Source organism: Eleutherodactylus coqui, chromosome 4, assembly GCF_035609145.1.
Source record: "Eleutherodactylus coqui strain aEleCoq1 chromosome 4, aEleCoq1.hap1, whole genome shotgun sequence".
Classification (NCBI taxonomy): domain Eukaryota; kingdom Metazoa; phylum Chordata; class Amphibia; order Anura; family Eleutherodactylidae; genus Eleutherodactylus; species Eleutherodactylus coqui.
In genome coordinates, this window is record NC_089840.1 from 38,582,828 (window position 1) to 38,598,433 (window position 15,606).

Consider the following 15,606-nt stretch of genomic DNA (forward strand, 5'->3'; position numbering starts at 1 on the left):
TTGAAAATGTGGATTTTACACCAAGTTTCATTCCCTGATGTAAACAAAAGGCCGCTGTGTTTGCGGGTCTTTTCTGTTTACTCAATCGTAGTAAAATATTGCGCAGTTCTTCAGGATCCTCCGTCATAATTCTTTGAAAAAAAAAGCTTATTAAAAAATATATATATGTGTGTGTGTGTATATATGTATGTATATGTATATATATGTGTGTGTATATATTACACACATATATATATATATATACACACATACACACACACATATATATATATATATATATATATATATATATATATATGTAAATACATTCCTCTCCACATGAGTCGTCCTCTCCAAAAGGCGGGCAAATGTGAGATCAGCACCTAAAACGCCAATCTCCGGTTCCGTACGTTGTACAAAAGGCAGCCAAATGTCAGGTTTCTCTCCACACTAGTCGTCCTGTGGAAAACGGAGAGCATATGAGCACATGGAAGCGAAAACATTCAAATATGCGCAAAATATGCACATCTGAGCAGATGAAAGCGAAAACATGCAAATATGCGCAAAATATGCACATATGAGTAAATCCAAGCGAAAACCTGCAAATATGCGCCAAATATGCACATATGAGCAGATGCAAGCGAAAACATGCAAATATGCGCAAAATATGCACATATGAGTAAATGCAAGTGAAAATAAGCGCAAAATATGCACATATGAGCAGATGCACGTGAAAACCTGCAAATATGCACATATGAGCAGATGCAAGCGAAAACCTGCAAATATGCACATATGAGCAGATGCAAGCGAAAACCTGCAAATATGCACATATGAGCAGATGCACGCAATGAAAATTTTGGCAGATGCAGCAGCTTACCTCGCCGAGTGATGTCAGATGGTGTCCGAGCGAAGCGAAATTCCTCTCCACACGAGTAATCCTCTCCAAAAGGCGGGCAAATGTGAGATCAGCACCTAAAACGCCAATCTCCGGTTCTGAGTCGTCCTGTGGACAGCGGAGAGCATATGAGCAGATGCAAGCGAAAACATGCAAGTATGCGCTAAATATGCACATATGAGCAGTTGTGAGCGAAAATATGCAAATATGCGCAAAATATGCACATATGAGCAGATGCACGTGAAAACCTGCAAATATGCACATATGAGCAGATGCAAGCGAAAACCTGCAAATATGCACATATGAGCAGATGCAAGCGAAAACCTGCAAATATGCACATATGAGCAGATGCACGCAATGAAAATTTTGGCAGATGCAGCAGCTTACCTCGCCGAGTGATGTCAGATGGTGTCCGAGCGAAGCAAAATTCCTCTCCACACGAGTAATCCTCTCCAAAAGGCGGGAAAATGTGAGATCAGCACCTAAAACGCCAATCTCCGGTTCCGAGTCGTCCTGTGGAAAGCGGAGAGCATATGAGTAGATGCAGGCGAAAACATGCAAATATGCGCTAAATATGCACATATGAGCAAATGCAAGCGAAAACATGCAAATATGCGCTAAATATGCACATTACAGCAGATGCAAGCGAAAACATGCAAATATGCGCCAAATATGCACATATGAGCAGATGCAAGCGAAAATGCGCAAATGCAAGCGAAAACGTGCAAATATATGCAAAAATATGCACATATCAGCAAATGCAAGCAAAAATATGTGCTAAATATGCACATATGAACAGATGCAAGCGAAAACATGCAAAAATGCGCAAAATATACGCACATGCAAGTGAAAATGCGCAAATGCATATGAAAACATGCAACGATACGCAAAATATGCACATATGACCAGATGCAAGCAAAAATATGCGCAAAGTATGCACATATGGGCACATGCAAGCGAAAACATGCAAACATGCGCAAAATATACACATATGAGCAGATGCACGCGATTAAAATTTTGGCAGATGCAGCAGCTTACCTCGCTGAGTGATGTCAGATGGTGTCCGAGCGAGGAGAAATTCTTCTCGAAACGCGTCCAAACGTCAGGATCCTCTCCACACGTAATTTTGCAAAAAGGCGCACAAATCTCAGGTGGCGTCTCCACATGTAGCGCACAAATCTCAGGTGGCGTATTCTCCAGACGTAGCGCACAAATCTCAGGTGGCGTCTCTACATGTAGCGCACAAATCTCGGGTGGCGTCTCCACATGTAGCGCACAAATCTGCAAAAAATGTCAGGTTGCGTCAGGTGGCGTCGCACAAATCTCAGGTGACGTACTCACCACACGTAGCGCACAAATCTCGGGTCACGTCTCCACACGTAGCGCATAAATCTCGGGTGACGTACTCACCACACGTAGTGCACAAATCTCGGGTGGCGTCTCCACACGTAGTGCACAAATCTCAGGTGGCGTCTCCACACGTAGCGCATAAATCTCGGGTGGCGTCTCCACGCGTAGCGCACAAATCTCGGGTGGCGGCTCCACACGTAGCGCACAAATCTGCAAAAAAAAGTCAGGTTGCGTCAGGTGGCGTCGCACAAATCTCAGGTGACATACTCACCACATGTAGCGCACAACTCTCAGGTGGCATCTCCACACATAGCGCACAAATCTGCAAAAAAGTCAGCTTGCGTCAGGTGGCGTCGCACAAATCTCAGGTGATGTACTCACCACATGTAGCGCACAAATCTTGGGTGGCGTCTCCACACGTAGCGCACAAATCTCGGGTGGCGTCTCCACACGTAGCGTACAAATCTCAGGTGGCGTACTCACCACACGTAACGCACAAATCTCGGGTGGCGTCTCCACACGTAGCGCACAAATCTCGGGTGGCGTCTCCACACGTAGCGCACAAATCTCACGTGGCGTACTTACCACACGTAGCGTACAAATCTCGGGTGGCGTCTCCACACGTAGCGCACAAATCTCGAGTGGCGTCTCCACACGTAGAGCACAAATCTGCAAAAAAGTCAGGTTGCGTAAGTTGTAAGCGCACAAATCTTACTCTCCCACGTTGTAAGTTGTAGAAAAGGCGTGCAACCATCAGGTTCCTCTCTAGATGAATAGTCCTGCGGAATCCGCGGGCAAATTCAAATGCTTGGTGACATCACAGGTCACGTGACGCGCGGGCACAGCTCATCGTGCACGGCTGCTGAACTGTATTCTGCATGCACGATGAGAACCCACATGGTGCCGACCAGCCAATGAGGTGGCTGGAATCGGCAGCGCTACTTAACCTATTCAGAACATGTATATATGCCCCCCGAAGCTGTCTGTCAATGCTACCGACCTCGGAAGTTATCATTCTTCATACTGGATGTCATGTGCAATATGGGCGTTCCTGATTAGATGACATCATTGACCACCACTATTTATAAGATGGCCCATGCATAGGGCGGGCATCCTGGAACATGGACTTACCGCCTTGTTTCATGCACTAGCGGTATGTATTTTGACTTGTTTTTTTAATGTATACATTATTGTGTTGATGTATTTTTACAAACTCTTGGTTTATGTATGGTGCATTTATGTGTATTGTCTGGTGTAGACTTCTAGGCTTGATAAAGACCATAAGCGGTGGAAACGTTGCCTATTTTGTGATGAAACAATAAAGAAGTTTTTTTAAGCAAAGATGATTTCAAGCACCATTCATGCTGCCACTTCTTTGAAATTTTTCATTGATCCTGTTACACATGTGGAGGACAGGATCTCCACCCTAGATGATCTACTAGCAGCCGCGGTTCTTTGATCTCAGCCACAAAGCTCAAATGTGGCGACAAAACTACAGTCTACCTAGAAAACCGGTCCCGGAGAAACAACCTCTGCCTTACCCCGGGATGGTGGGCTCGACTATGCTGGCTGCAAAAGTGTCTGAAGCAGAACAACTTACTATATGTCGACTTTCTCATCCCAATTTCCAAGAGTTCTCATGTCGTGGTGCTCATAGACAGAGATGAGCGAGCATACTCGTTAAGGCGATTTACTCGAGAGAGCATCGCCTTTTTCGAGTACCTGCTGGCTTGTCCCTGAAGATTCGGGGGGGCCGCAGGGGGTTGTGGAGGGGATTGGAAGGGAGAGAGAGAGAGATCTCTCACTCCCCACCCTGCTCCCCTCCGCCGTCCCCCGCAGCCGCCCCGAATCTTCAGGGACGAGCCAGCAGGTACTCGAAAAAGGCGATGCTCTCTCTCTCTCGAGTAAATCGCCTTAACGAGTATGCTCGCTCATCTCTAATAGACATGCATTAAGTCATATTGATTATGTTCTGGGGTCTCCATCCTTGCTCACTAGCATCTCAGCGATTTCACACTTGCTGAGGGTAATGTCTCATCTCTCCCTGATCTGGTTGGAACCGACTTTGCCCATCCGGGAGGTGGAAGATTCACCCCTTCTGGGAGCCTCTTATCGTATCGCAGATTGCAGATGTTCCCAGCGGCGCATGCCATGATCCTGAGAATCTTTTGGTATGGGACAGTTTTAAATCTTATTTACCAAGATGTATAAAATCCATCATTTCCATTATCAAAAAGGTCACAGCTAGACAGGGGGAGCAAAAGGGGCACAATGTGCTAATCTGGAACGAGCATATATAGATGACTCTACTGATATTAAGAAAAAAAACGCTGATTGACACCCAGCGGAGAAGAGCAGATTTCAAACTTTACTAAATAGCCGGTCAGCTAAGATTCCTGAGACATTGGATCACAGACCATCCTTTGCCTATCCTGTCCTCTATGCTGCGCAATTGTTGCCTATCCATAGACTGGCCGCTCGGGTCTGGAGACTGGGTAAACAGGTGACTGACCATAAGGAGATCCCTCATCAAACTTCACTATGGGGTAATAAAGGCCTCCCGCAACTCCTAAGTTTACCAGATCTGGGATGCTGGATTGGGTCTGGAGTCACCTCCCTGGAACATGTTTATATAAATGGGCCCTTTGTTTCCTTAGAACGGCTTCAATAATCACACCAAATCCCTAGATCAGACTTGTATCGATATTTACATTTAAGACATGTGCTTTCTGCTCAGTTTCCTGAGTTACATCCATCCATTTCTGCATACCCATTATTCGGAGTACAGCGTACGCAGGGTCCTAGAGGCCTCATATCAGTGTTATATACTCATCCTCTACAGGCAAGTGTATATATTCACTTTTGGATAGAATAAGATAAGTGGAAAGAGCCCATCCCCTCACTAACTAGCGAAGACTGGAGTGAAGCCATGTCATCCTATACCTCAGTATCACCAGCAGCTAACAAATGTGTCCAGCATTATATCCTTCATCAATGCTACCTCACACCGACTAGACTCCTCACAATGGGTAGAGTTCATACATCCCAATGCCTTAGATGCTCACTGCCAATGTAACTTTTATGCACTTGATATGGAGCTGCCCCAGAATTCAAGCCTTTTGTTCCGAGGTGATAGATCTACTCAACCTAGTAATTGGCATATCAGTACCCAATACCCCTAGTGTGTGTCTATTGGGTCACCTTAATGAGGAGCAATAGAAACATCACACTCGTATATTTCTCAAGATCTTATTTCTTTTTTTTTAAATTCGTTTTATTTGTTAATGATAAGCAGTCTGCGAGACACATAATAGAAAAGACTTGTACATTACATATAAACGTAAATAGAAACATATTCGTGGTTTCAAAGGTTAACATCGAAGTTGCTACTGTGTCTACCAAACTATCCGTCTGTAACTTTATTAACAATAAACATTTTCAAACTTTTATTAACCGTAAGCTGAGTTTTGCTCTTCCTTATTTGGGTCTTAGTGGTTACAGGTCTTCCAGGCACTTGCCAATGGGGGGGGGGGGGATGTTAAGGGGTGGGGAGGGGGAGGGAGGGGATTAACGTGTATTGGGTTTAAATTTCAGTTGGTACTCAGGGTAGAGTAAGAGTTTAACCAAGCTCCCCATACTTTTTGGAATTTAGCCGGGCATCCTCTGTGTTGGTAAATGATTTTTTCATACGAGGTTACAGTGTTTACATTTTGAATCCAATGTAGGATCGAAGGGGGTTCTGTTGCCATCCATTTCATAGCTATTTCTTTACGGGCCAGGAATAGTGTCTTCTGTAGGAAGACCCGAGTATGGAATGGCCACTCCTCCTCCTCCAGTAAACCGAACAGCGCCACCTTAGGGTCTAATTCAATGGATAATGGGGGTTGTAACAGTGAGTTTACAAGATTTATTACTTCTGCCCAGAACTCCCCAACATGCCGACACCTCCAGATTAAGTGCCAGAAGTCCGCCCTTGGTTGGCTACATCTCTGGCATGAATCCGAGGTTGTATTGCGCATTTTGTGTAGTCGATTGGGAGTGAGGTAGGCTTGATGTATAATGTATAGCTGGGTTAGCTTGTTATTTACGGCTGGTGATACTGACAGGTGGGATTCAGAAATATCCTGCCATTCCTCAGGTGTAAGGGAAGTAATGGCAAGTTTCCATTTATCATATGCTGGGGGGGGGTTAGGATTTATTTTGGCTGAGAGGAGGTGTGTGTATAGAGCTGATATTAGGCCTTTGGGTCCTTGGGATTTGAGAATTCCTATTGTGGGGAATTTGGATATGCGGGCCGAAGGGGGGGGGAAATTGGGAGTTTAGTGCATGTCTTAACTGAAAGAATCTGAACAGTTGGAGGTGTGGGGCCTGTAGTCTATCTCGCAGTTGTGTAAAAGTGGGGAGGATTCCGTCTATATATATATCTTTTATTGCTTGTACTCCTTGGGCGATCCAGTATTGTGGGTCTGGGACGGTCTGTAGTGCGGTAAGACCAGGATTGTTCCAGAGAGGGAGCTCTGGTATTACACCTTGGTAGCTCTGGAGAGTCTTTGTTTCTTTCCAAACGCTAAGAGCCAGTTTATGGAGTGGGATTAGTTCGGTGGCTTTGGTGCATTCTGGAAATTCCAAAAAGTTCAGGAGATTTTGTCCTGTTACTTGTTTAGCTAGTTGTTTGTCTGCTATGGGTAGTTCTTTTCCTAAGACCCAGGCTCTGATGTTTCGCAGTTGGCCTGCTAGGTAATAAAGTCGGAGGTCCGGTAGGGCCATTCCGGCTTGCTCTTTGGGTCTTTGTAGGATTGATAGACTCAGCTTAGAGCGGGAGGAATTCCAGATGAATGTTATCATTAGGGAATTTAGGGACTTAAAGAGGCGCTTGGGGACATTCACTGGCATGTGTTGTAGTATGTATAGGCATTTGGGTTGGACGACCATTTTGATGAGATTTATGCGTCCGGCTACGGATAGTGGTAGTTTAGCCCATCGCTTCAGTTTGTGTTTTATATTTTCTAAGAGTGGGTTTATGTTATCTGCTATTGCATTATTATGGTCGTGTGACATGATCATTCCCAGATATTTGAATGTTGAGACTGGTTTTAGTCCGTATCTTGCGACGCAGGGGTCGTTTTTTGGGTTGGCCTCTGTATAGAGGATTGTTGACTTGGACCAATTAACATGTAGTCCGGAAAAGTGGGAGAATCTGTCTATGTGTGTCATGGCTTGGGCAAAGGAGTCTGATGGGTTCGATAGGAATAGGATTGTATCATCTGCGTATAGTCCCAGTTTGCTTTCGAGGTCTGACCATTTAATGCCGGTTACACTAGGGGCACTTCTTAGTCGGATCGCCAGTGCTTCTATGGCTATGGCGAACAGGGCCGGGGATAGGGGGCATCCCTGCCGGGTACCTCTTGCCAGATGGAAATCCGTCGAAGGAACGCCATTGACGACCACATTTGCAGTCGGGGATTTGTATATGGTTTTAACCCATTGTTGAAACTTGGGTCCGAATCCGAAACGGATCAAACAGGCCTCCAGAAAGGTCCATTCCACAGAGTCAAAGGCTTTTGCCATGTCGAGTGAGACCAGAGCCCAGGGCATATTGTATTGTTTGCCTAACTGGATAGCTGTTTGGACTCTGCGGATGTTAATGGTTGTAGACTTCCCGGGCATGAAGCCCGTTTGGTCGGGGTGTATTATAGATAGGATCACCTGGTTCAGTCTAGTGGCCAGAATTTTCGTTAGGATTTTGTAATCCACATTCACCAGTGATATGGGTCGATAAGATCCACAATCTGTGGGATCTTTCCCAGGTTTCAGGATGACTACTATGGATGCTTTATAGAATGAGGCTGGGAGTGTTTTGTCTAGTTGCGCTTGAGTTAGTACCTCAAGAAGCTGTGGGCCTAGTTGCTCGTGGTATTTGCGATATAGCTCTATGGGAAGACCATCAGGTCCTGGTGATTTGTTAAGGGCCATATCTTGGGTTATTAGCTGGATCTCTTCCAGAGTAAAGGGGGCTTCCAGGAGATTGACCTGCTCTTCAGAGAGGGTAGGGAAGTCTAGATCGTTCAGATAAGCCAAGACATCTGTTACCGTATTATTAGAGGTGGAGGTGTATAAGTGAGCATAGAATTCTTTAAAGCAATTGGTGATAGATAAGGCGTCAGTGAACTCTGTTCCTTGCTGGTTTTTTATCTTAAGGATCGTGTTTGTTTGGTTTTCCCTCTTGATGAGGTTAGCGAGTAGGTGGCTGGATTGGTTCCCTAACTCAAAGTAATGTTGTTTGGAGAAAAAAAGTTGACGTTTAGCTTTGGCATGTATTTGGTGCTTATAGAGTCGGGATAAGCTGAGCCAGGCTACTCTGTTGGCGTCTGTGGGGGCTGATATATATGCTTTCTCGGCCTCTAGGGTTTGGTTTTCTATCTCCCTGTCGGCCTGGGATGTCGTTTTTTTAATGTGTGAGATAGCTGATTTGAGGAATCCTCTAATATAGGCCTTGAGCGTGTCCCATTTCAGGGCGGGGTGGGTGTTATCCTTGTGGGCGTCTAGGAATAAGGAGATGTGGAAGGGCATCTGGTCGTCCGGTCCAACAAGTTTGAGCCAGAATGGGTGTAGTTTCCATGTGGGCCTTATTTTAATTTGTGGGAATTTTAGGGTTAGCAGTATGGGGCTGTGGTCTGATATGCCTCTCGGGCAGTGTGTTATGCTTGTGAGATGTATTGCCAGTTCTATGGAGCTAAATATGTAGTCTATTCTTGTCAGCGCGTTGTATCCCGGTGAGTGGCAAGTGTATTCCCGTGTGTCGGGGTGGCGTAGTCGCCAGAGGTCGACCCATCCGACGCTTTCAATTAATTGTCTCAAAGGGGAGTTTGAGGTGGGGGTGGGATTAGAGGATGTGTAGAATTTGTCTTTGATAGGGTCCATTATCATGTTAAAATCCCCTAGACACATCACCTCCGCTGATGGATAGTGATGTGCAAACGCAATAGCAGCCTGCAAGATATGGAGGTTGTTGTGAGGCGGATTGTATATAGATAAGATGACATATGGTTTGGAGTCTATTTCTCCGTATATAAATATGTACCTTCCTTCGGGGTCCCTGCGAGTGGTGATTGGGTTCCAGCGCACTGATTTGTGAATTAGCACTGAGACGCCCCTAGAGGCGGAGGTGTGGAAGGAATGGGAAGTCCACTGGATCCATGGTTTTGACATGGTGTCTGCTTTATCTTTGACAAGGTGGGTCTCTTGTAAGCTAATGATGTGCGGGTTTAGTTGTTTGATATATGCAAATACCGTCCTTCGTTTGAGTGCTGTGCCAAGCCCTCGGACGTTCCAGCTGAGGCATTTTAGGGACGTCATTGTTTACGTGGGTGTAAGATTTAGTCTTTTGTCTGTGGTTTTGGGATGGGGGGGGGTTGGTATTGGTGTGTGTAAGGGGGGAATTATGTTAGCGCCTGCTTGTGGAAGACATTGTTGAAGAGCAAAAACATAACAATTCAAAACATTGAACATTGACATCTCACTAAGATTATGCCGCGGATATCGAAGAAATCAGCAAAACAGAAAAATTGGGGAAAGGGTAAGGAAGAGGGGGGAAATGGGAAGGAGGGGGAGAATAAGAAAAAGGAAAAAACAAAGAAGAAAACAAGAAAACAATTTAGCTACGATCTAATTAGAAGTAGCAGATGTTCTGTCTTTTTTAGGGGAAGACTTCTGTTGGCCTTTTAGAGGCTTGCGGCTGACCGCTGGGCTCCAACCATAACTTTAGCGGTATCTCGGTTGTGTTGCACACAGTCTATGCGTCAAAGGAATGTCGGGCGTGTGGGTCACAACAAGATTTAAAGTCCCATAAGCTAGTGTTGTGGGGACGTTCATCCTTTTGGTGTTTCAGGGTGCATATCTAGCCACTCCAAGGCCTCTGTGGGAGATTGTAGGAAGATCGCCCTTCCCTGGGCTACGATTCGTAGGCGGGCAGGGTATGCCATTGAGTAGGGAATCTGTCTCTCTTTAAATTTTCGCTTCGCCTCTGTAAAGGTGGCTCTTTGTTTTTGTAACTCAGCAGAGAAGTCAGGAAATATAGAAATCGTTGTATTGTTGTACTTCAGCGGGCCTTTAATTCTGGCTTGGCGTAGTGCAGCGTCTCGGTCCCTGCAATTTAGGATCCTTATTAGAAAGGGGCGCGGGGGGGCACCCGGCTGTGGCGGTTTTGCAGGGACTCGATGGGCTCTTTCTACTGTGAAGTTGGTGGAGAAGGTGTCGTCTCCTAGTAGTGTTTTTAGCCAGGTTTCGGCGAATGTTTCTATATGGGAACCCTCTGATTTTTCAGGTAAGCCTATTATGCGTAAGTTGTTACGACGCGAGCGATTCTCCAGGTCGTCTGTTTTGGATTGGCAGAATTCTATTGCTCTTGTTGCCTTTTTGACCGCCGTAGTTAATGGACGCAGTGAGTCTTCTGCATTGGAGACACGCTCTTCCATTTCCCGCATTCTATCGCGCATATTGTGTAAGTCTTGTCGTAGTAGGGAGACGTCAGATTTAATCTCCTCTATTTTATTAGTAAGAGAAGATTTACAGGTGTTGATTGCGTCTAGGAGTTGGCGCATGGTAGGTTCTGCGCTTTGCCCTGTTTCGGTTTCAGGTTCTTTCGCCTGTGTGGGTCGCGTTGCCCGCGGGGTGTGATCAGGGGTTTCAGAGCGAGAAAATTCCTTTAGTTTTTCGGTGGCAGAGCCACCTTTCGCGCGTGTACTCATATTAGAATTCGTTGGGTTGGTGTGGCGGGTTATGCGAATTGTCGTTATAGTATAGACTGTGTCAGTATTTGCTTGTAGAGGTCAGGGGTCTGTATCTTTGCGTTGCCGTGGGCTACCACGCAAAGAGTATTCAGTTGGCTAAATCTTGATAGCGCCCAATTGATTCTAGGCTAGGTCTGGTCGCGGTGGAAGAGGGTGGGGGAATTGCGCCAGTCAGATATGGCGGTTGCCGACCGCGGGATATTACAGTCTACAGGGAATAGAGTATTCCGGTTGTGTTGTAGTCCGCCTGGACTGTGTTTGCGTTTGTGAGGAGCTATACAGTCCTGAGTGTTGTCCCCCAGCCCCTTGTGAGCAACTTACAGTTTTTTGTTGCCGGCTCCGCAGGTCCGGTCCCGGAAATGGGTTTTCCTTCAGGGGTTAATCCTCCGGTGCTGCGGTTCGGTGGAACGGACCGGAACCGCGTCAAGCCGCAGAAGTCGATCAGGCTGGGGCCGCTGGGTCCGCCGCCGCCGGCGCCGGGAGGAAGGAGCGCCGCTTTAAATTTGTGGCGCCTGGATTAGGTCGGCGTGCGGCAGAGGCGTTGCAGTGTAGTGGCTCTGGCGAGGTATTGACCTCGGCGGGCTCCGCGGCAGCAGCACGGGCACAGAGGACGTCCCCCGGCGCTCTCCAAGGAGGCGGTCGCCCGGCGGCGGCTCGGTCCCACTCCGGGAGCGATGAGAGGTAGGCGCCCAACAGCGGGGAGCGGGCAGCGAGTCTCGACCCCCGCGGCCGGCCACAGGCTGGTGATGTCGGGACAGTCAGCGCCGGCAGCTCCTCCGTGTCCCCCGCGGCTCCAGTCCGGCTCCGGGTGCGTCGCGAGCGGAGCGGCTCGCTCCTTCAGGTAAGCTCTTCTGTTGCGGCAGGGGGGGGGGTTGCTCCTACTCGGCCGCGATGCGCGCCGATCCCCGCAGCCCGGGGGCAGCGCAGCGGGGCTCCGGTGAGACCGGAGCGGCGCGGCCGGTTCTGAGCGCCAGCGGGGTCTCCTGCTGGGTGATAAGTGAGGAGAGGTGGTCCGCTAGGGGTCCGGATCAGTCAGGCGGCGGGTCAGGCTAATAAGGATGGCTGTAGACGAAGCGCGGGAAAACTTGGCGGGGCGCCGGTGCCGTCTCCCACTCGCGACTCTATTACGGGAGTTAGAGGGCTGCCATCGCTCTCAAACCCGGTCCAGGTTGTCTCCGAGGGTCAGGGAGCCCGTTGGTACCGTTTGGGTTGCACAAGTATTGGTCAGGCCAGGATTTTAGACGGATCTTGCTATCCCCTCTGGGGAGCACCTCTTAGTTGCGACCTTCCATGCTGGTCGCAAGCCACGCCCCCCAAGATCTTATTTCTTGCGTTGAAAGCTATTGCAATAACATGGATGGACAGGTGCCCCCCCCCCCCTCCCCCAGACACTTGCACAATGGGGCAATATGGTCAATGCTATAATCCTATATGATAAAAGTGTATAAAAACAGGAGATGTCCTGATAAATTTTCCATAGTCTGGGGGGTGCGGTGTCGTTCACCTGCTACAACACTCCCGCAAAATGCCTTTCTTCATCCACATTGTTTACTACAACCCAATGAAGCTCCAACACAAAGTAAAGCTCACTAAATGAATTTTTATTAGTAAACACAATGTGATCGGACCCCCAGAGAGGAAACTGCTTATCCAATCTATATACACAAATGTTTTGGGGTCTCTACAAGCTCTATTGTTATAATGTTTGTTTCAATTTAAAAAAAAAAAAGTTCAAGTACATCTGCTCTCCTGAGGCCCACCCCCACCGGATCTGTATAACACTTTGCTGTATCTTTCCCACCCATCTAACATTTTCTCTGTGATTGTCTCCTCTGCCGGCTGTTCGCACACCGACCTTCAGGGGTGACAGCGACGGAACGGGGAGCCGGGCGAGTATAAAAAGCACATTAAAAACAAATAAAAACATGCCAGAATTGCAGATTGCCAATCTTGCCCCTAAAAAAACAAAAAGGAATAAAAACTGATCGACGCCTTGTGTTCCCAAAAGTGGGATCAGTGAAGGCTAGAGTTTATCCTGTAAAGAAGAAGCTAACATAGTCTTTGTTCACACGGGGTGGAATTTGCTGCGGAGGGTCTGCTGCGGACATCTAGTGCACAGAATCGGGTACACGATGCAGAACATATGAATGTCCTATAATCTTATAGTCCTGCTGTGTTGGGGGATCTGTATACCGTCGGTGGTCATTATATGAGATCTGTTTTGCAGCTCTGTTGCATCCTTAGCGGACATGCAATATACATAAACAAAAGAAAAGGCACAACTGGGCAACATAAATACAAAACTAAAGGGAAATCCTTTCCCTGCAAACCCCTATCCCGGGGTTTTTGTTCACACGGGGCAGAATTTGCTGCGAAGGGTCTGCTGTGGACATCTAGTGCACAGAATCAGGTATATGACATTGTATGCAGAACATATAGATGTCCTATAATCTTATAGCCCTGCTGTGTTGGGGATCTGTATACCGTCTGGGGTCATTATATAAGATCTGTTTTGCACCTCCTTACATTGCAGGGATTAGATCCTTTTTGTGAAACAGTTAATGTAATGAACTTCTGATCAAATCTTTTCTCACATTTGTGGACAGACTGTAACAGCAGGGAGGGTCGTCCTTCTGTGGTTTTCTTTAGTCCCACCAGCTATAATGTAGCGCTCAGTCACTGTTATCTGTGAGAGTTATAGAGATGTCATCCTTCTCTGCTCTTTCATCTCTCCGAGTTCCTTCATATTCTGAGTTCTTCCATACTCTCCTCCATATGCTGTGAATGATGTTGATGGGATTCTTCTCTTTTGTCTCCTCTTCTTGTTCTCCAGAAGGGTCTGTAAAGAGATAATCTGTTATTAGAGTATCAGAGACGTCTGTGATTAAGCTCCACTAGCAGGACTGGGGAAGAGAGGGTTAATGTCTAGAGGCTAGCATGGATATTTCACAAGTAATATATAGGAGGGGGTATATTATGGCTCGACAGCTACTAGTCAGAAAAGCAAGAAGGGCACCTGGTGTAAGAACTCAGGGCCCAGATATCATAGCTGCAGACAGTAAAAGGATAACACAGGAGCACTCCGGCTGTAAGGGTGGGTTCACACTGGGCGGATTTTCCACGGAAATTCCATCCGGAATTTCGCCGCAGCAAATCCGCCTGCGGACGCTTTTAGTCAGGTTCCTGGGCTAGCCAGCCATGTGGACGAGATTTCTCAGAAATCTCGTCCACACAGGATGGCGAATGCGCCACGGCAAAGACATCAGAAGCCAGCGCTGTGGCACGGATTTGCCAGCCGCAGCATGTTAATTTTTTTCTTCTTCCGCTGCGGCCGCGCTCTCCTCTATGGAAGCGCCGGCTGCAGCGGAAGAGTGTCAAAACCACAAGATTTTCACCCGGAATCCACCCAGTGTGTGTCCAAAGGGCCTTGTGTACTGCTCACTGTGAACAGACGTGCACATGATTATAGCAGTGTCTTCTACATCACCCCTGTTATATATGATCCTCCCCGTCACAGCACTCCATATTAATACTCTCCAGGCTACATGCAGATTGGCCCACGGATTCCCCTGGTGTATTAGAGTGGATGGACGCCCGGGAAGCTCACCTTCCCCCTCATATAACTAGTGCTGACTGCCAGACAAGTTTAGTGGCCCAGTATATCCATTTCTGGCCCACTCCATAATGTCATACATGTTTGTCAGTGTGCTGTGCCAATTGTCTAGTCATTCTGTTATGTGTATTGTACAGCCGCAGCAAGTGAGGAGTCAAGTGGTTGCATGAGCCTGGAAGATGTTTGCAATGTATCAGTTATGTCCTGTCATGTTAACTATAAGGCTGCCTATCCACGGGCGTTTTGTATCCCGGGAGCAGGAGTTGGCAGACGGATCTCCGCTGTCAGCCTATCTGGCAGATAGGCGGACCGTGGAGAATCGCGGCAATTTGCAGCATGCTGTGAAATGCCGGCCAAGAGCAGAGAATCGCAATGATTCTCCGCTCGTGGACAGGGGCCCGGCGCTTTCCATAGCAACGCTATGGAAAGCTTCAGACAGCGTGATTTGCCGGCGATTTACCGCTGGCGGAATCACGCCCGTGGATAGGGGGCCTAAATATGAGTGTTTTGGCTGTGGTAAAGTGTCTATTCTATTCTTCTGGGTTCCTGTGAGAGAGTTCCAGCCACATGGGGGTACCTTCAACTCCCATATGAAGAATGGAGGAGGAAGAACGGTTCCTGATGTTTTTTGTGCCAGTGACCGTGGAGGAGTGAGAGTCCCAAAAGAGAGAGAGCATGAGCATGTTAGTGGTGAGTGAAGGCCCAGCCCCTGTGCAGTGGTACTCTTGTGCTGCTTTCCTACACGGCCATCCTGTGCCCTGGGATCACCGTATAGAGGTACTAAAGAATTCTTGTTGTCCTGCACATCTGTTCTGTGTAATTTGTGCCTTTCACCCAGCGTTTGATGAGAAGTCAAGTTTTGCCAGGCCCTGACCATTCCCAGGGACCTGAGGTACGTTGTACAAGTCTGTGGCTCATTTATTTACCGCTAAAGGGTCTTTCTGGTGGGTAACGGAACAGTGGCATTACCCGTGACAACC

The 15,606-nt window shown here is 47.4% G+C and overlaps 1 protein-coding gene across 3 annotated transcripts in view; it reads right to left on the reverse strand.

Moving 5' to 3' along the window:
• Positions 1 to 311: 311 nt before the first annotated feature.
• Positions 312 to 15,606, reverse strand: part of LOC136625242 (uncharacterized) — a 41,758-nt gene continuing 26,463 nt past the window's right edge. Inside the window, exons 6-11 of one of the 3 annotated variants that reach the window (XR_010792525.1) lie at positions 13,608 to 13,826; positions 2,285 to 2,893; positions 1,913 to 2,155; positions 1,262 to 1,387; positions 857 to 982; positions 312 to 438 (exon numbers count right to left, since the gene is read on the reverse strand). Coding sequence is in view for 1 of the 3 variants with exons in the window: in XM_066599286.1 (XP_066455383.1) it covers positions 13,686 to 13,852 (167 nt within the window). In the remaining 2 variants the exon portion in view is untranslated. Of the gene's footprint in view, positions 439 to 856; positions 983 to 1,261; positions 1,388 to 1,912; positions 2,156 to 2,284; positions 2,894 to 12,639; positions 13,853 to 15,606 lie in introns of those variants that run through there. The other 2 variants (XR_010792524.1, XM_066599286.1) reach the window with 2 other exon arrangements.